Source organism: Electrona antarctica (assembly GCF_951216825.1).
Source record: "Electrona antarctica genome assembly, chromosome: 19".
Taxonomy (NCBI): Eukaryota; Metazoa; Chordata; class Actinopteri; order Myctophiformes; family Myctophidae; genus Electrona; species Electrona antarctica.
The window spans coordinates 14,610,688-14,631,255 of NC_136800.1; the positions used below are offsets into that span (position 1 = coordinate 14,610,688).

Here is a 20,568-nt window from a genome sequence, read left to right on the forward strand (position 1 = left end):
CCAGCAGACCACTGCATGCATTTGTATGCACTAGTCTTCACATTCTGTGACATCCCTGTCCACTACTCTGTTTTCCTCCCTTGGTAAATGGTGTATTTATATAGCGCCTTTATCCAAGGCGCATTCACCCATTCACACACACATTCATACAACGATGCCGGAGGAAACCATGCAAGGCACCAACCTGCACATCGGGAGCAATTAGGGGTTCAGTGTCTTGCTCAAGGACACTTCGACACTAACTCTGGGGGAGCCCGGGATCGAACTGGGAACCTTGCGGTTCTCACCCGGCCACTCTACCCCTGAGCCACCGCCACCCCATGACATGGAAGTGTTTACATTCAATATGTTCCATGCAGCAACAACATGGCTTGTGTTCGCGTTGTCCAGACACTGTGCAACTGTATTTACAGTAATTGGAACAAGCACTGATTACTGAAGAATGGTTGTTGGAAGAGACGAGAGAAGTGAGATGCGTTACTTGAACTACGTAGCATCCCACCATAGTCCTTTAACTATTTACTCCTGCATCATTTACAACTTAAAGAATAGTTGTAAAAGCTTTACTTCTCATTGACTGAGAGAGACTCAGGATGACACTTGCTCATACCAATGTAGAATTGATAAAAAGAGGACTTCACAACATGTGCCATCCTGTTTCTAGAAAGCCAAACCAGTATGTTATTGTAGGACTGTTGGACATGTATTTGACTTGAACTTATACCGTCAAGCCAAATGATGGTTAATCATTGTTACTAAACAATTAACGCTTATTAACGATTATCAACTTTAAAAAAATCTTGACTCAACCTTGGACTTCACAACCTGAGATCATCTACAGTACAAACATCAGTCCCTGATTACCTTGGTCAAAAGACAATTCTTGCTCTGTCAGCTTATCAGCTTTAATTCTGTTTTCCTGGCTAAACACTTACTTGGAGACAAGTGCATAAGATCTTGTTTAATTGTAATGCATCCACAGTCTAGATTGTGAACATCTATGTCAAACAGGGATAGGGTTCCTGTCGGTGCAACCAAAGGACATCTATTTCATCATTCATTACAAATGTACATGCATTTTTCTCATTTTTATCCATGGGCTTTTTTCTATTATCACGATACTTAGATATCTATGGACTCATGCTGTCATGCGCAGTGAGTGTGTTTACATGAACACTAATACCCATATTATTGGGAATCAAGATATGGCAATAATCAATTGAAATTCACATTTTCTGCATTCTGCACATGGCGATGTAGGCCTAAATACACAGAGGTACTGTTGCTGGCAGGAATCCTAATGCAGTTAAATGTCCAATCCACCAATTTACATCATTTCATCAAACCTTGGGTTTCTCCATAAAGGCTTGTACTTCCTATATCCAGTCAAGTCATTATCAGACACGTGGACTTAAGAAACTCAACAACAGAGCATTTAAATGCCCAAATAAATTGGGCCAAAATTCAGATGTCTTAAATCTGTGCACTTAACGTAACTCAATTCTGAGATTAACAGATCGTCATCTGGACTGTTATGCAAAGAACTTCTAATTACAAACAATATCATAGTCATGTGGGTTATGTGCTAGTTATGACACAGCTTTGACCAAGCCGTCTTAACTGACAGGTTAAGCCGTTATAGCTCTAGTACAGTACATGTGGTTTAAGCCTGAATTCCTGCTTGTCAGAACTCACTACTGACTATTGTCTTCATTGATTCAAGTTAAGACGAAATCATTAGAGACTATCACTGTGTAGCAGGCTTTACCAGCCTGGTTCACTGCTGACATCTAGTGAAGTATTACCATATCACTGCACATTAATAAAAGAAGAAGATTCAATCAAAATGTTTACATTAAACACTCTGAATTACCAACACGTATCACTGCAGATTTTGTGTGTGTGTGTGCGGCAGAGGAACTACAGGCAGAGATTTAAAATGTACTTGGTGGTGTGTATACCACAAAGAAATATAAGGAAGGTACCTGACCATCTCAGGAATGTTTGTATGACGACCATTCGTTCGACTTCCTCCGCAATCAACATGCAGTCTAGAGCTCTCTGACTATAAATACAGTACGCAGTGCACACAGATGTACATGTCTGTGAACTCCAGATATTATGAAGATAGTATGCATTGTTCATCTTTGGCCACACCTTCATTTTCTCACATATCACGGTAGTAGCACAGGAAAAACTTTCCTCATGCCCCCAGAACTGCACAGAATTATGGGAAAACTGAGCCATTAGCAATCAATTTGGTTGCTTCAATTGGCTATAGTGAACATCAGTAATGATTGCATGATTGCTGTTGTCCATTTTCTTTCTATGCAAATTCAGATGAGGACTTATCCTCATCTGAATTTGCATAGAAAGAAAATGTATGTTTGTGACAGAATATATTATCACTGCAGAGCAGTGTTAATATTTTGTTGACAAGACTAAGACTAAAAAAAGATTAAGGTTTTTGATTATTTCGTCGTCTAAGACTAGACTCAAACTAATCGATTTCAGAAGACTAAATAGGACTAAGACTAAATGGTGTGTTATTCAAAAGACTAAGACTAAATCTTTTCTGGCAAAATTAACATGGCATTAAGACTATAAAGACTAAGATTTTATAGTCGACTAAGACTAAACCAAAATCTGACGAAAAAATGTGCACTGCCGCAGATTATTTACATGAATGTGATATGTACTGTACTGTATACATACTGTGACACCTGATAAGGGCTTTGTACATTGTATGTCTTTATCCAAAAGGATTAAAAAAAAGTCATTATTTTTCTCACCATTATGTCTAAATAGTAACACTGCTCAATTCATTCATTTGATTCCAACAAGCTAATACAGTCTTTGTATTTGTGAATATGAAAAAAGGCCGAACCCAGAGACATTCTTCACGTTGTAAAGTCAGGGACCATCATAGACATTCTTCCCCATCACATTGGCTAATCATGTCTCCCACAGTTGAGAACACGTCGAGGAGTCAAATCTGCAGTTTTAATTGAACTCAGAGAATGTTGGTTCCATTTGTACACTTTCAGGGTTAAATTAATACTGGTGGATGTTGATATGTAGGCTACTGTTGTCTTAAAATGAACTCTGTCTTCCTGGATTGAAATTAAATTGAAATGGCTAGTGTCAATCATGTTAAAGTTATGTTCTGTTGACGTATTTAATGCAAAGTTTTGGGGTTTGTGCATTTAATACATTTTGAAAAGAAATTGCTGTTTTTTTATGGTAATACGTATAGTTATGTCCTTTTGTAAAAAATGTTCTGTCTTTTTGGTTTGTATATTTCATCATATTTTTATACATAATATTGAAGTGAAATGTTGATTTTACAATAAATTATTGAATGAAAATGTAGTTCTGTGTTGAGTTTCAAATCTATAAAAAAGGCCTTTGTTATTCAAACCGATCAGTCAAATAATGTGTAATCAGTGTTTTGTCAAAACATCTACAGTATCAGCAGGCAAACTTCTAAATAGCTTTATATGAAGAAAAAAAAATCGATATCTTATAAAATGGCCATAGTCCAGTCAGTGCCTATTTAGTATTTAGCCTACCCATACAGTCTCCAATATCACTGCAATCAATAGATTCTGATAATAGACCCACTTTGAGATTTGTTCCAATATAAAGTGCGTTACAAATAAAATGTATTATAATAATATTATTAATAATTATTATTAGACAGTGTGGCAATATTATGCCACGCATAATGTACTCTATACGTCTCTCTGTCGCTCTATCAGTCTCACGCACGCACACGCACCATGACACCCCCCCCCCCCCCCCCCCCCCCTCCTATCATTACTAATTACACCAGCAGGTGTCGCAGTCTGTCTAAATTGTGGGGAGATATCTAGTTTGGGCACTTTGGGGTAGTAAACATACTAGTAGGTGCCTGTGGAAAGCCTGTCTGTCCTGCACCAACATTTTTGATAAAATAAAATAAAATGTTGCCAATATGAATAAGATTCATATATGTGTTGATTTATGCATTCATCAACAATAATAAAATAAATAATAATAATAATAAATACAGCAGGTACCTGTCGCCATGGTCCAATCAGGGACGAGTATTGTGAATATGGGCGGGGGCTTCGCTTCGCTGATGGATGGATGCTTCTGTCCTGATGAGAAAAGGAGGAGGAGGCGACAGAGCCCACACAGCTGTACAACATGATGGAAACGAAGTCTGCACAACTTTTGTTATTATTATCAGAAGAAGAGACTTGTGTGTGTAGGTTAAATAGTCCTTGGCGAACAACACAGCTGTGGTATTTCAGCCATTTTAAAGGTCACACCGGTCTTACGTCCAAGTTTTTAGAGAGACTGATAGAATTGGGTTAAACAAACTCACAGCAGGACGGGCTGACCGAACCCGGCGGGGTCTGTCTGAACTGAAGAACCATGCCTGTGAGACGGGGACACGTGGCTCCCCAAAACACCTTCCTGGATACCATCATCCGGAAATTCGAGGGACAAAGTAAGACGAATGTTTCAGATTTTTTGTTTGTTTGTTTGACAGGCGCTATTCCTGAGTCCTGACATGTTAATTAGAGCTACTGAACTTTGCTGGTCCAGGTTTATCATTTTGTGAATTTGGTGCTTCGAGTTGTCAAATGCATGAGATATGGTATTAAAACCCGCAACGAAAATAATGTGTTTGTCAACTGCAGGGCTTCTGCTTTTTTAGCTTGAGTCGAAAGTTGAACTGCTGTAAGGAAAGTACAAATTAGCAGAAGCAAATTTGCAGAAGCCTTTCGTTGAGGCTATAGGCTACTTCAGAGTCCCTCTCCCCAATTGAGCCCCTGTCATCATCACTGCTGCCGTGCCAACCAACTCCTGTGGTGAAGATGACAACACCTGACCTGACCGCGGACCGCGGAAGGATGTCGTGACTCGTGGTGTGTGTTTGTGTGTGTGTGTGTGTGTGTGTGTTTGTTTGATTGATTGAAGTTAACAGTTTGCAGAATTACAGTAGCCTAGGCTACATTTCAAGCACAACTCAATACAAAAACTGTTAACTGTGAGTGGACGAAACCATAATGCATTACACTTGTTTACAAGAGGGTCCACCGTTTTCAATTCATCATAGAGACGTACAAATATACACTTCTATATAGCCAAAAACAGGAAATCATCATAAAGGAGGTAAAAAGGGGGAAAACATATACAAGTGAGGGGGAAAAGGGGTGGGGGGGGGTCCAGATTTTACATGGACCAGTTTCGAATTGCAGCCGTCCTTAGGTGCCCTTTGAGAGTGGTTAAAGGTTTTGAAGGAGTCAAGGGATTCACATGTCTTAATGACAGTTGGTAGGTCGTTCCACATTTCTGTGGCATAGCAGGAGCGAAATTAATTTAGTCCCTTGTTTGTGCCGAATCTGGGTTGCACATGGTTTGTTGAACTCCCTCTGGTGTTGTCGGTGTGGACTTCATTGACATTAAGGAAGTAATGTAATTAAGTAAAGTAATTAGACTGATGATGATGTTGATGATGTGATCAAGATGTACTTCACCATGTTAATGTTTTTTTCAGACCTCCAGTTCTAGGAAACACAGAATGGGGGGACTTTTTTTATTATTTCCACACAACAGCTCTAAGGTATATGACATAGTAAAATGTTGAAAATGAGTGGTATTGGCCTTTGAGGTGCTGTGGTACCAAGAGCTGCATGCATAGTCGAAGAAACCTTGTATGAGGGCTCCTGTTAGGGTATTCAAGGTGTTTTTGTTGACCAGTGAGGAGATCCTGTATAGGAATCTTGTTCTTTGGTTGACTTTTTTGATTACGTTGGTGGCCATTTTATCACCGGAAAGATTGCCTCCAGGATGGAACCTACAGTAGGTAGGTAATTTCATCTTATCGTGTGATAATATTGTCACCCACTCTAACCAAGAAGCCATCTGCCTTGCTGAGATTACTATTTGATCCAAAAAGAATGGATTCCGTTTTTCCCAGGTGTAAAGATAGTTTGTTATCAGCAAGCCAGGTGCAGATTCTACCGAGTTCAGAGCTGAGGGCCTTTTCAACCTGCAGTTTGTTCCTGTCCGAGACCAGCACAGCAGTGCTGAGTCATCTGCGAACAGGAACAAGTCACAAGCTGATGTCATGTTGTTTAGATATATTAGGAACAGTAAAGGCCCTAGTATGCTTCCTTGTGGAATGCCACAGCTCACTGGGATGGGGGGGGGGGGGGGGGGGGGAGGGGCAGTGTTCCGTTCACCTCCACCATCTGTTCTCTCCCCTCCAAGTACAGGAGGATTGAATCCAGCTCACTGATGTTCTATCAAAACAATTGCTTTTAGCTTGTTAACCAGTATGGAGTGGTTCACGGTGTCAAAAGCCTTTTGGAAGTCCAGCATGACCATGTCGCAGTATTTGCCAGCATCCACCTTGTGTTTGATGTGGTCGCTCAAATAGAGCAGGCATGTGTCAGTGGAGTAGGATGTTCTGAAGCCGGATTGAAATTTGTACATACATTATTTTGTGGCAAGATACTTTTCAACCTGTTCATAGACATTGTTTTCCATCACTTTCGAGATGGAGCTAAAAATAGAAATAGGGCGGTAGTTGCCGGGGTCTAATTTGCTCCCTTTCTTGTGCAGGGGGGTTACTTTGGCCAGTTTGAAATCTTGGGGGACCTGTCCCTGTTTGATGGAGAGGTTGATTATGTGGGTGATGCTTGGAGCTATAGACATAGCCGAGCGAGTGTGTGTGTGTGTGTGTGTGTGTGTGTGTGTGTGTGTGTGTGTGTGTGTGTGTGTGTGTGTGTGTGTGTGTGTGTGTGTGTGTGTGTGTGTGTGTGTGTGTGTGTGTGTGTGTGTGTGTGTGTGTGTGTGAGAAAGAGACAAGAAAAACAAACACAAAAACAAAACAAAACAACTAGCAGTCAAAAAAGAAAAACCCCAATGGACAACACCCCTCCACATTCTGTTGTTGACAATAGTGATTATATCCGTAATGTATTACCAATTACAAATTGTTAATGCAACCATCCTTTAATATACAAATAAAAGTAGTCCCATATTTCATGGAACTTCCCTTTGACATTGTTCCTCCTGGCAATTGAGTATTCGAAGGATGCAGTTTTCGTCATAAGTTGGGTCCAGTCTGTGATCTCTGGCGTAGCAGAGCTCTTCCAGTTTCTCAAAATCAACCTGGCTGCAGTAATAAGACCTGCAGTCACTAATGCATGTTGTGCCTTGGTGACCCCCTGTAGTGCTGATACTATTGATTGATTGATTGGAAGATTTATTAACAGATTGGAGAATTACAATACATTTCAAGCACAACTCAATACAAAACTGTTAACTGTGCATTACACTTGTTTACAATAGGGTCCACCATGTTCAATTCATCATAACATTTAGAGACGTACTAATCTGGCTGATAAAGTAGCTATAGCTACAATAACTGTAAGTGAAAAAACATGCAAATGTTTTGCTCAGTGAACAATACTGTGTAGGTTGTGGCATATAATACCAACATACTGTAGGCCTATTATTAGAAATGATGTCAGTTGTCTTGAAGCCTAAAAGGCTTACTCAGCTGTAAAAGTTTTTTGAGAAAGATGATGAAAACTAAAGTACAGCCAAAGGTTGCGCTGTCCCGTTTCAAGGTGTGTTTTACAGTATATCATTGCGGTCGAGTGGAAACTGGATACCAAGCATTGTGACACGTTCATTGTGAGCTTGTACATCTGCTATTTTCACTACTAATACCAAGCATTGTGACACGTTCATTGTGAGCTTGTACATCTGCTATTTTCACTACTTTTGTGAGACACTCCTAAGATGAAGTAGGGCATTAATTCATGAGAAAAGTTGAAATATAGACATGCAAGGTTTCTATCTGACGAGATGATAAGCTGAAAGGAAATGGCTCCATTGCGAGATATAAGCCTACAGATGAATCAGGTTATGGACAGAGTCCAATGTGTAGTCTACAACTGAAACTATCAATTATTTTCTTAGTGATTCGAATTCTATCAATAAGCTATTCTTTAAGTGTTTTTTATATTTAAAATATATATCATCAAATCAATGCGAAAAAATAATAATCAAATTGAGTTTTAATCGATTGCTATATGATTATCCACTTAAGCCCTATTTTAGACTTTGCTGTACCACAGTGTTATAGCTGATCTACAAGCTCACAATGCATCACATCATGATGCGTTATGAGCTTGTAGATTTGCTATTGCCAGTTTGGTTTTGTTTTATCGATAACCTTAACGAAATGGATTATTATAATCGATTAAATCAAAGTTTGACTAACTGTTGCACCCTTAGGGTCGTCCATAATAACAATAATGTGAGCTCCTGTGTCCTTGGCTGGTACCATAATTATGTGTGTCAGATAAATAAGGACATTTTCCATTCAGGTGCAGAGTGTCAACCAGGGACTAAAATTAGCACCTGCCAGGCGCCAAATGTGGGTAAATTTAGTATTTGGCGAATAAAACCTTCATTCTGTCAATCCTGTGAGACAGATTTTTTGGCTCATTGATGTAAGTTGTAACATCGGACAGGCTGTGAGTCACTCTTTAATCCATTGATACCTGGAACGCATCCATGTCACGTTAGCGTTAGCGTTTTAAACATTATGTTATAATTTAGCTATTGAAAAATAGCAGATCTACAAGCTCATAGCGCGCCACCGAGTGGCGCGCTATGAACTTGTAGGTCTGCTATTTTTTTTAAATCGTTAAAATGTGCCTCAAATCTTTCCGAAAATTGTCATGATTTAGAAAACTTTTTTTTTTAAATTTCGACGTCAGGCCTGAATGGGTTAACTTCTGACATTTCAACAGCTCACACCGTGTCATTAAAGGGGGTCTAATTATGCTGTTGTGTTTTTATTTTGGGAATCCATCCTCTAAAGTACAGTCGATGTGCATGATTTGCTGTACACAAAAAATATTATTATTCATCATACATTATATACTATAGCCTATAGACGAATTCAGAAACGGGTATCATGGTCGCAGCTTACGTATTTCCTGTAGGCGGACTCGACATAGCTTGAGTAATGGTTGAGACGAAGCAGTGAAAGGTCCTGAAAGATACATAACGTCAGTCTTACCCAATACCCAATCTTTCTGTTTTATGAACACAAGGCTGCTGTACTTTATACCTCATACTAAGCATTTAAAGTATGGTACTGTACTTTACTTGAGTATTTCCAATTGCCAATACTTATTACAATACGTATTATTATTACAAAACATACATTACCTACTTCAGCCCTGTATACATTTAGAAAATAGCCGATCTACAAGCTCACAATGTGTCGCGATACATTTGAAAACTTGAAATGGGTACTTTAAGTACATTTTGATTCCAATACTTTTGTACTTTTGCTCAAGTGCATTTTGACTTCTGGACTTTTACTTGTAACGGAGTATTTCTATTGCGTCATTGATACTTTTACTTAAAGGGGAATACCACTCATTTTCAACATTGAACTATACTATGTCATTAATATACCTTAGAGTTGCTTAATTAACCGCATGAAAAGGAAACAAATATGAACTACTACAGATGTATTTTATTTACCTATAATATATTAAGATATTTTATTCATTTAAATAAGTTCTGCATTTCATCTTTGAATATGATATGTATAATTATTTATACAGTGTTAGTTCTTGACAGTAGCTATTCAAAATAATATTAATAGAAATCTTGCCCACATAATGGTTGTAAGAACGAAGATTGAATGAAGTGCCAAACACTCTTGACTGACATGCATGACTCATCATCCAGAATTAGAAACCAAACCCAAAATCTTTAAAAAAAAAAGTCAATATCTACAGAGAATACTATGGACCTGCTCATTATAACAGAGGAAGAGGAAGTTTTTCATCCTGTTACCAGTGTTGTGTCATTGACTGACTCTTGAGTTTGGCACACATGGACAACTTGGATGTTATAACGAGAGACAACATGTTCTTAAACTACATCATTCACATCCCTGTTGGGTGGTGTTGTGTATTTGTTCCATAAATGAACCACGCCAAAAGTCTAAATTAAACTGAGTTGTTGTTTCCCCTAAACGAGAGAACAACACTATAGTTGCTTGACCAACAGGACATGTCCGAACAGACACATAGGCACCCCCACAGCTGGCATTCTATATGGTAAATAGCTATTCATTGATCTAGCTTGCTGGAAGTGAGCAAATGGCCAGATGCCCTACTGTGCTTCCTTAGTGACCACACCTAATATGGAGATCAGTGTTGTTTTTGGCAGGAAGTTTTGATTTTAGTTTTAGTCTCTTGAATAGCTTCCATTTAGTTTTAGTCACATTTTAGTCACCAGGAATGTCTTAGTGTTAGTCTAGTTTTAGTCGACTAAATATCATAAGATTTTAGTCGACTAAATATCATACGATTTTAGTCGACTAAATATCATAAGATTTTAGTCGACTAAATCTACGGCTGATTTAGTCGACTAAACTGTAATTTGGTGGGCCTTGATGCAGTCGTAATGACTGATTTTACACTTGCTGAAAATAGCAGATCTACAAGCACACAACGCGTCGTGCTGCGACGCGTTGTGAGCTTGTAGATCTGCTATTTTCAGCATGCAACCAAGCTGTAAAATGACTTATCCTGGATCTCTTGTCCACTAGTCCCTTCCTAACATTTTAGTCTATACTAGTTTTTATCTGTTGACGAAATTGTCAATATATTTAGTCTTAGTTTTAGTCATAATAGCTTTGTTTTCATTTAGTTTCCATTTAGTTTTCGTCACTGAAAAAAGGTAGTCGACGAACATTTTTCGTCTTAGTTTTAGTCGACGAAAACAACACTGATGGAGATATGTTTGACCACTTGGTTTAGGGGGGCTGAGAACCTGAGCCTTTCCCTTTGTTGTAACTAGCCTACAGTATATAAGAAGTCAAAACTGTCTGCATTTTGTGTTGTACGGTCGGGAGCCGAGGGGCTGGACCATGGTGGCTGATGCTGTCTCTCTCTCTGTACTCTGACAAATAAAATGGAACTCTGAACTCTGAAAGATCTGCATCTGCCTGTCTGCTGCTTCAGAACTTCTTCTCCGTTTAGCCTAAGTATTTTGAGTGTTTATGCGGTGGAGAGAATGCACTCTCCCTGGTTAAAATATACCACAGTGGAAACTAGAAAAAGTGGCCCTTGTGGCACAGGTCTTCACCAGGGCAGGTCAGGTTGTGGCCTCCTGGTGGCGCTATAATAAGCCAATGTGAAAAGGGTGCCATTTCTTCTTACGCCTTGGATGGCAATTGGATGATTTGAGGCATTTTCCACCTGTTGGTGGCGCTATAACAGGCCAATGTGAAAAGGGTGGGATATATTACTCAGCCTAGTAGGAACGTCTGTGAAAGATTTCACGTAAATTGCACGCTTCATGATTTGAAGCTTTTTGTTCAAAATGGGCCAATCCTGTAAACTTTGAAAGCCAATGTTAGCCAATCAGGATGGAATATGAAATATCGGACAGATCTGTCTTGAGCACATGACTTTAATTTGAGTAATATCAAAAAATGTATTCTACAAAAGTCGGCCTCCTGGTGGCGCTATAACAGGCCGTTCTGGAACATTTGGGGCAGAGGTTCATCGTTGGCATCTAGGGAGTGTGTGTGCAAAGTTTGGCATCGACCGGGTTAACGGTGCCGGAGATTAGCTGGTAACAGACGGAGTGCAAAACATACTCTCTCCCCATGCCTTCAGCCTGGTGGAGACAACAAAACGAGGGAAATGGGAGGCAAAACAATAACCAGTGTTTTTAATGCCTCCAATGTAGTTATTGTTTAGTCAAAGCTCTTGTTATTAAATATTTATTACACCTACAGACACACTTAAAGGAGTATTTCACCCAAAAAAGTACTTATTTTCTATCAATTACGCACCCCATGAAGTCATGAAACCATGGAGATTTGTTTGTTTTTGTCGCATTGCTAAGCCAATAATTTGATGGCAAATAAAATCGTATACAGTAACATTGGGCATTGATGTGATGTGATGATTTAAATATGGACATACAATAATATGCACTGTTGATAGATAATACATTATCCTGATACTCACTGTTGAAGCCTGCTGACACTGTTGATAGTCAGCTACATACAGTAGCATATCTATTCATATTCACGGTTGGTAGATTTATTCATTGGTGATATAGGCCCTACTATACTTTTAAACTTATATTTATTGATGGACTGTACACTGTATCCCCAGGGGGAGTCACATACAACCACTCACAAGAGATTTAAACTCACATCAGACTAGAGAGAAATTACAATTTAGATAAAAAGAAAAACAATAAAGCAGTCATCAGTGAAGCATAAAATAAAAAAATACATACATATAATAAAAAAGGGATTATAGTTGTAGTTAAGCTGTAAACAAACATGGGATGATTGGGATCCCCCAGTTTAAAAACAATAAGTCACTCAACTCGGAAAAAAATGTTAATTCTATTTACAAGAGTGCACATTTTATTCATAATAAAATAGAAAAAATTTAAAAAGTAAATACTTTCTACATTTATATGTCCTTCACCTTCATTCAACAGAATGTATAACACAGAAAATGCTATGTATTATTATTTTATGTATTGATGATGTCTTCTCTGGTCTTTCAGACATTACCAGTCAGGTTTGGCATCCTGCATGTCTGCTTTGTTTGCTTTTAGCAAATTACTGTAGCTTTACCTGAATTGCTACTAAATTGTAAGCAATCAGGTAATGTGTTTGGGAGATGGTGACAATTATCCTCAGCAGCTGTGAAAATAACAGTGATTTTTAATGGATATGGTTGAAAATAAACACACATGTCTGACTGCTTGGGGCAAGGAATTGTTATTATGCAAATCACCAGCTTACGGTGACCATATTTTCAAACCCTCCAAAATGAGAACCTTAAAATGAACTGCACATTCATGCACACCGCACCATACTGTAGGTCTTTTCATCAGGATGTGGGCAATTATTTTAGCACAGCACATCGGTTACTGTGCCTTTAAACTGAAAACCGGGACACTCCCGAACAAACCTGGACTTCTGGTCACTGTGTGATAGCGCCGTAAATTCTTATTTTTTATTTTTTAAATACACCCGTTGTCTGCTGTGAACTGTATGCACAAGCTTTTTGTTTTACGATTATCAATACAAGACAAACATTTCAATGATTTGTTACTTACAGTTTATGCTTCTGCTTATGAGTCCTCTCTGCTCCGGGTAGCCGAAAATCCATTCCTCTGTGAAGTGGTGTAAACGAGCAAACACGTGGCATAAATGAAATGAAATTAAATGATTACTATATTTACCCAGGGTATCTGGGCTAAGCTCAAGAACTTGTTTCCAGCCAGGCCCTGCTGATAGAACATTTCATCGTAGTGGTTCAACGTGTCGGACCGCTGATTCGAACTGGCGACCTTCCGGTATCAAGACCGCTCCGCAATCCGTTCGGCCACCGCTGCCACGACATAGCTGTTGAATGAAATGAAATACTAAAACTATGAAATTATATTTGTTGCTTTCTTCTTTAGGGAAAGCAAACAAATGTAACTCCCCTAACTTCTCCTCACAACTGAAATAGCAGTCTGAGAGACTTAAAATCTTCCAAATTCTTGAACAGAGCAGTCAACCAACTTCAGAGTGGGTGAATGGGCATGTAATTCTTGGGTATGTCACGGCTAGTCCAAGCCTTTTTGGGCCCTAAGCTGAGTTTGATTTTCCCCTGAGCTTTCTCCAAACTGACAGTGAGAGAGATGGACAGCAGGATGGAGCGAGAGCCGTTCGTTAAGTAGATTTTTTATTTTTTTTATTCAACCTTTGGCATTCATTTCAGAAAATGATGCCGATGGGGATGGCATTTCATGTAGGTTAAAATAGGCTACTGAATATGTAACGCTCTTCGTGGTGCCAGCTGCCAGGTAGCCTTTATGGTCAGTAGTGTGCATGACAGTCACAACTGTTCATTAAAGATAATGTTTTATTCCTCAATTCCTATACAATTCATTTAAAAAAGTCAAATTTGGTGTACCTGGTGTCTCAATACGGTTCCTGGCGTCTTGCGTGTCACCCCTCCTCTCTGCCCTCGGTTTCCTGTCTCTCTACACTCTCCGATATAATGAAGCAATTACAATGCAAATAACCAAAACACAGTTATTCTGTCCCGAATAACTTCTTTTAGGGCCGGCAATGCTTCTGGAGCAATGCTTCGAATTGATCTGAACGTCCAACAACCGATGGCGTCTAATGAGTCACGTGGCCTGTGTGGCTGCTCTAACCTGTTAACATGGCCACCAACATGTAATTGTCTCCACCAGGCCGAAGGCATGGGGAGAGAGTATGTTTTGCACTCCGTCCGTCCGTCTGTCCGTCCGTCCGTCCGTGTGTCCGTCCGTGTGTCCGTCCGTGTGTCCGTCTGTGAACAGCTAATCTCCGCCACTGTTAACCCGGTCGATGCCACATTTTGCACACACACTCCCTGGATGCCAACGATGAACCTCTGCCCCAAAATTTCCAGAACGGCCTGTTATAGCGCCACCAGGAGGCCGCTTTGTGCAAAACAAGTTTTTGGACAGTACACCTACAGATTTTGTCCAAACATCACGCAAATTGGTACACAGTCTCTCTAGAGCCATTCAACCAAACGGGTCTTTCAGATTTCCCAGACTCCATCCTGATTGGCTAAGATTGGCTTCCAAAGTTCGCAGGAGTGTTCAGTTTTAAAAAAATGCTGCAAATCATGAACACATCGTGTGATTTCCGTGAAATTGCGCACGCACATTCCCACTCGGCCGAGGAAGAAATGCCACGTGAACATTTTCAACTCAGCCTCATGGTGGCGCTATAACTGGCCGAAAAGTGTTTTTACCTCTAACTGCACGGATCTGTGGATAACTTTGTATGCCAACTCCCTAGAGGCCAAGGACAAACCTTTGCCTGGAATTTTTCACATCTGCTCTTTATAGCGCCACCAGGAGGCCGACATATGTAAAACACATTTTCTAATATTACTCCTTCAGATGTTATCCAAATTGCACGCAAATCGGTACACATGCTCTCCATAGTCATGTAATCCACCTTCATTGCCTACGATTGGCTTCTAAACTTTTCAGGAGTAGCCCGCTTGGTACCCGTTTTGTACAAATCGCCACAACTACTCAACGCAGCGTCCGATTTCGGTGAAACTGTGCATGCATATTCCCACTAGGCTGAAAAAATGCCACTTGACAGTTTTCAAATCAGCCTCATGGTGGCGCTACAACAGGCCAAGCTGTGTCTCACACACACACACACACACACACACACACACACACACACACACACACACACACACACACACACACACACCATTCCCAGGGTCCTAGGATGATGGCCATTAGAATGTTAACCTTTCGCTGGAACACACTTCCATTCAGCAAAGTTAACCATGTAGTCCGGAGTGGGAAATTTGGTATATAGTTGTTTTTATTGGGCTAAAATATTGTCTATATACATACATACATTCATGAATCCACTTGCTGACCGGCTGGCGGTATTGAGCAATTTGGTTTATAGGGGTTTATATGTGACCATACCATTAACATCTATAATGCAAAAATGTCAAAATGTCATTATGCTTCAAGTAGCATGTGATGTGTCAAACTAGAGGGTTTACATGATTCTGAATCCATTCCAAGCATTATTTTTGCACATAAAACACTCCTTGGGCTATAAACGGCCATAGCGTCATCACAAATGTGATGAGGTCAGCACGTTTTGGGTAAAGGGGTTATGGCCGTTTTCAGCCCAACCAACCAATAGGGTGTACCAAAATCTCCTGGAGGGGGCGTCAACATATGTGTCACGTGGTAGCGGCCGCCATACTTGCTGGCTTGTCTGGTTTGTTTACATTGAGCGACTATCCGTGTGCTTGTATACGTTCTTTTTTTAAACTGACCTCACAATGGTGCAGACTTGCTCAGTAAATAAGTGCCACAGCAGGTCACGTTGAGGAAATGAGCCAGAAAACGGAATTAGATGTTCAGCTTTCCAGCATGGAGACAGCATCAAGGAACCCAGATTGACAAGTTTACAAAGAGACGTAGAATGGCTTGGATCGGCGCACGGGCGCAGAGACATAATGTTCAACAAAGTATCTAAGCACAGCCGTGTTTGTTCACAACATTTTCCTTGTCCTTGTAATGTATTTGGGCCCGACGTTCTTTCTATCCACCCTGGTGTTGGTTCACTATGTTGTCGCCAAGAACGAGCTTAATATTTACAAATACATACCACCGTCACTCTATTCTGAGTGATGTGGGCTAGAATGTAATGCCCACGAGAGGGCCGTCCCAAGCTTTTCAGACACCGCCCCCCTCTTGGTGACGTACACGTTCTCACACGCTATAGGTACAAGCTCTGGGTGCCCATGATGTTTTTATCTCACTGCTTTCTAAACTGTGTTGTCAATATACATTTGACTATAGGCTCCTGTCTCCAAGCTACCTGCCAGATTTGTTGAAGCACTTCCCTCCTGTTTGTCCCCCCCCCCCCCCCCCCCTCCCTTAACCATGCTCCGTTTTAAGGGACATTTTCCTGCTCGAAATTACTTATATCTGCATTTAATTGGAAGTGCACTTCCAATGATGTGTCCATTGCAGCTTTTACATGATCCAAGCATTATGCAAAGCCAGAAAATATGAGATTCTGGTCATTTCAGTATTACCAAGGCAACATGTAGGTACATCTGGGATGGACATGTGCAGGTGACAGGCCCATTCAGATGTTCATACCATGTCTGAACTCTACATTCAACATCTAACAGAGTCCTCAGGATTGTCTCCCTGACAACACTGTGGGCCCGATTAAGCAAGTCGAAAAACCCATGCGGTAATACAGATTTTGGCCTCGCTCTGCGCCTTTTCGTATCATATGGAATACCACGTTCCTGAATATTTTAGCATTGGGGGAGTGTCCATATGTTAATTATTTTCGCTTTGCGCTATTTGCTATTAAGCCCCTTGACCTAAAAACACTCAGCGCATACCGATTCCACCTGGGTCTGACCACGTCTTAAAAGCAAAAAGCACTGTTTGATTTTACACTTGAGCCTGGAGTGTTGCCATGTCTGTTTGCTGTTTATTATAAGCGGCTTCTTTTTCTGCAAAGTTGCTTGTAAATATTGGTAGTTGTGGTTGCTTTTCTTGTTTCTAAAGTGCTTATTTGGGCTTTTCTCCTAATGTTGTTTAAACCAGTGATGCTCACACAGCGACATTGCCATGTCAAGGACCCCCAGATGAATGCATTTGCCCAACTAAGCCAGTGACCCCCATGACAGATTTGTGTTTTGAAATGTTTCAATAACATTTTTCAAAAATATTCCACAATTGTCACTTTTTTCAAAGATTACTTTTGAAAATAGCAGATCTACCAGCTCACAATGCATCACATTCATTCATTAAAACTATGAACTCTGACTGCAGGGGGATATATATTTATAATGATCATTATAACAATGTGCAAGAAAATATGTAAAAAGAAGGAAGAACTTTATATTTGTGGACAATCAAAATATGCTGGAAATTTTAATGTGGTGTCATTAAAAGGAATCTTGATATGGCAGACTCACTATCTAGAAAATAAAAACATGGCACTTCATTTAAAATAGGTTGCAGACCCCTGTTATATGCGATTCTTTTGGGAGTATGTTTATAGACCTATTTACTTGTTTCTATGAGACATGGCAACAGCGAGCTTTCTGGCTTTCTGGCTTTTTGTTCAAACGTTGAGATTGTAAAGGGTCATATATCGCTCATTTCTCAACCTTTTTTAAAAATTAAAACATCTCCATAATCATTGGGAAGTTTGCTTTCATACGCTGTATCACACCCGACTCAATTCTTCTTCAATAAAATGCTACGAGCGAAGACCATAACATTGGGGCCGCAGCAATACGCATGGCGCACGTATGGCATTTCAACTCATTCCTTCGTCGTGACTCGAATGAAATAAAATAAAATAAACGTTATTTTACTGGTGTTTTTCAATAGAAACAAATAAAGAGCGTGTGTGCAACAGTGCATATACGTGCATGCACTATATGCTATATTTCCTCCTTGTCGGGATGGTGAGCTCTTCAGTGTCTTCACAGTTTGTCTTTCATATTATTCTTATAATATTTGATATTATAAACAGTCATGGTTCTCTCATTTCTCAACCGTTTTTTAAAATGTAAAAATCCCCATATTCCTTAGGAATCTTGCTTTCATTCGCTTTATGGTACATGGTTCTATTTTTATCGAATTAAACAATATCAAACAAACTTGTATGTTCGGGGGTTAGACGATTCTGGGAACATTACGCATGGATTGCCAATTTGCCAGCCATGCTGCGTATCTACTCGCAGTTCCATTCCGATCTGAAAGGTATAGGTAGGTGCCATTTCAAAGGCTTAGTTATTCATTTATGAATCAAATGAACTAGAATAAAGATTTTTACAGCTGTTTTTCATGCTTAGAACAGAAACAAATGAAGTGATGATGTGCGTATATCTCCCTCCCTTAGCATATGGCTGCGTCGCTGCCGCTGTAATGACTTTCCAATTAACACTGCAAGTTACTTAACAAAATAGAGACATAGGCCTACAAGCTATGCACATCATGGCTGTGACAGCTTGTGGATCTGTTCTTTTGAGGCATAAAGGTGACAGCATGCAGTGCAATAGGAATAATTAACCCAAATGTGACAAAGTCATGTCATGTCTATGGTGCCAGTCTGCAGAAATGTAATACCACTTGCAGAAAAGGGCGCATTCCGTATGAGGACATCAGCTGACTCGTAAAGAGAATAGTACGGACATGTTCATTGGGTAAGCCTCAAAACTCCCTAAAACACTCAGATGACTAATTCAAGGTCGTTTTGCTCACACCACGGGGTGTCGAAAGCGCTTCTTACCAGGCCCATAATTGTAATATGACATTGCCCACGCCTCCACGTCTTAAAAACTGTAATATGATATGTAATTAATCTCTTCAGCTACTTAGTGGAATTTTATGCAATGATGATATGTCCTTGCTTAAACTAGTTTTAAACCCATATTTGAAATTAAATAAAAATATGAAAGAGCTGAGACTAAGCTCTTTCATTTTTTTTAAACACAATTTTAAACACTGCTTTATTCTTTAGGCCAAAATATTCACTGGTTTGACCCAAGTTCACGCATTTAAATTTCATTAAATTCTACTCTGCAGGACTCTACTACTCTGTTTGGACAATGCTTACTTTTTGTCACATTTCATTTTACCCCAATTTCTCTCATGCAAACTGCTATCCTGTGCAAATATGTCTGGCTAGTAAAAGACTATTATCCAACAATTATCAGTAAATTTCACCTGGGGGACACAATTTGTGCAGGGACATTATTTAAAGGCACAATGATGAGTGACCATAAAAAGCCATACAACCAAATATAACATGGTAACCATATCAATTTAGCCTTAATGATGTTTACATCTATCTATAAATTCACGTCTCTGTACATCTATGTGTACGTACTATGTGTAGGCCTATGTCTGTAATCCACGTAACTCAAGAACCGTTAGCCCCACCGGTTTCAAATTCGACACGCGCGTTCCACAACACCACACCGCACGGGCACAGTGCTGTGCCCAGTGTCCGGTCGGTCGGATATACAGTACCGTTGTCCAGAACCAGCACAAAAGCCTCTGCCCGGGCTCTGGACAGGGCCCGTGCCCAGGCTCTGGACATCTCCATAAATATATGGAGCTGGCCTGTTCTGACCTCACAATAATGTTCTGACATCTGCATATACTCCGTATTTGGACATGCCTGACAAATAACTCCATATATGGGCATAACAGGGACACAGACATAATAACTGGGTGGGGCATGCATTTCCAACTTGCATCGTTCCAAGTAGTTTCTAATTAATAAAGAATTCAATCAATCCAAAAACCTAGAGATTGTGCCTGCCCCATTAGTCCTGCCATAGGCTCCTCAGCGCTTCTGTCTCTCCACTGACTCACATGTGATGTGATTCTTCTTTAATTAAATTGACAGAATGAGTCCCTCTGCAATGAGCTACTGTATGCAGAGGGACAGCTACAGAAATCAAATGTATTTGATAACGGATATGTGCAGCCTAAATAAATAAGAGACGAGCTAGCTGTGAAAGTTTAATATCTTACTTGAGGATACATTTGTGATACTGAGTATTACTGACTTGTGACATTTTCTTCCATTTTTGATACTGATAATACCGTTGCTTCTCACAAATTCAGGAAATGGGACACCTTATTTGACAAAGCTATTCAATATTAGATAATATTTAGTGAATCTCCTTTTGTGATTGTTTTTAACATAATTGTGGGACATGGAAACGATGGAAATCATTATATAAGTCTGTTGTCCAGTGTTTATTTAAACATTACCAACATGAACAATTTAACAAACATTTTACATGTTTTGAGTAAATTGATGGAAATACATAGTTTTTAAACAAATTCAAGATTATTTGACCAATACAAACTGATCACTAGTTCCCAGCATGCATGCTTATT

At 39.7% G+C, this 20,568-nt stretch overlaps 1 protein-coding gene across 1 annotated transcript in view; it reads left to right on the forward strand.

Annotated features, from left to right (window-relative positions):
• Nucleotides 1-4,422: 4,422 nt before the first annotated feature.
• The window catches only part of LOC306943863 (voltage-gated inwardly rectifying potassium channel KCNH2-like), a gene marked incomplete at both ends in the record, with an annotated part of 88,940 nt that continues 72,794 nt past the window's right edge, over nt 4,423-20,568 (forward strand). The window contains 1 exon segment of the mRNA XM_079530374.1: nt 4,423-4,498. Coding sequence (XP_079386500.1) covers nt 4,423-4,498 — 76 coding nt within the window.